Source organism: Echinococcus granulosus (assembly GCF_000524195.1).
Source record: "Echinococcus granulosus chromosome Unknown EG_S00440, whole genome shotgun sequence".
In the NCBI taxonomy this organism is placed as follows: domain Eukaryota; kingdom Metazoa; phylum Platyhelminthes; class Cestoda; order Cyclophyllidea; family Taeniidae; genus Echinococcus; species Echinococcus granulosus.
The window spans coordinates 4,421-5,522 of record NW_020170819.1 but is presented as its reverse complement, the minus strand read 5'-3'; the positions used below and the strand labels follow the sequence as shown (position 1 = coordinate 5,522).

At 37.9% G+C, this 1,102-nt stretch overlaps 1 protein-coding gene across 1 annotated transcript; it reads left to right on the top strand. All coding sequences in view use genetic code 11, as the record gives it.

The window, feature by feature from the left end:
- Positions 1-173: 173 nt before the first annotated feature.
- Positions 174-526, top strand: EGR_11168 (hypothetical protein; the record flags this gene model as incomplete). The annotated part of the gene is made up of 2 exons (XM_024500415.1): positions 174-244; positions 397-526. 2 exons carry the CDS (start codon positions 174-176, stop codon positions 524-526), a joined length of 201 nt encoding a protein of 66 aa, XP_024345171.1.
- Between the last annotated feature and the right edge of the window lie 576 nt (positions 527-1,102).

Genomic DNA, 1,102 nt, shown 5'->3' with positions numbered 1-1,102 from the left:
GTAACCTTACCTTCGTAAAATACTAAGATGATCACTAACGACTATGTCTAAAGTTGGTGAAACGCAATGCTTTTGCATTATAAAGCATACGTCCTGGGTTACTAACAAGCGTTCTTTGTAAATCAAAGAATAAAAGCACAAAATTAACCCTGATTTCTTTAAAGCTTAGCTGCATGTATCCTGACTTGCTGTTTGAGGGCATTTCGTTATGTCCGACAACTCTACTAGCTCGCTTTGAGCAGCCGTAGTTGGACCCCTTCAATATAACGCTGAGCATGATAAGTAAGGCCTTAATTGAAGTTAATTTAGGCAAGCATGATATACATAATAAGGTGATAGTAAGCGGATTGGCGGGTATTCATAAAAGGTAAGGAAGCGGCTGCAGAACTATTTTAGCGAGTGTAAGCTGAACAAGTCTATACGTCAAGACGAAGCACTATTGTATCATGCAGCTTCGTTGGCAGTCACAGAGGCCAATGATGGAGTTAATGTAGTGCAGCACAGTGACCCCATTAATGAGTTTTAGGCCTTCTTTACCTACTCGGACCATGAGTTGAGTGCGTAGACTCAGATGAATTAAGTCGTGCAAATGATGAGATCCACTGCACACTATTATAAGTTGTGCTGATTGCAGACAATATTTTGCCCATGAAATCACCTTTGCATATTTGCACCAGCAATGCTGAATATTATGCTGCAAAAAAATAGCGTCCATCTTATTTATATAAGTGAGGCTAAATAATAAACTTATCAAAGATTTTTGCAGAAATAAGCCATGTGTATGTATAAACCGGGTAAATCTGTTCCTAATTTGATTCATGAATACAACTTTTGTGCTTTGATTTACAAAGGGAGACCTATAAGTTTTGAGGCCGTAAAGCCTCTATGGCACAAGCACTCTGAACTAACAATCTTGTTAAATGTCATTAGTGATCACCTCACCATTTTGGAAATTCATGAATTGGATAATGATCTTCTAGTTAGAACGTTGGACATTATTATTAATTGACAAATACCAATCATGCACCCTAATTTACGAGGTAGAAAGCAGACTTGATTAAACGTGTCTGTCGTCATTTATCGTTTTAACAGAGTCAGTGGC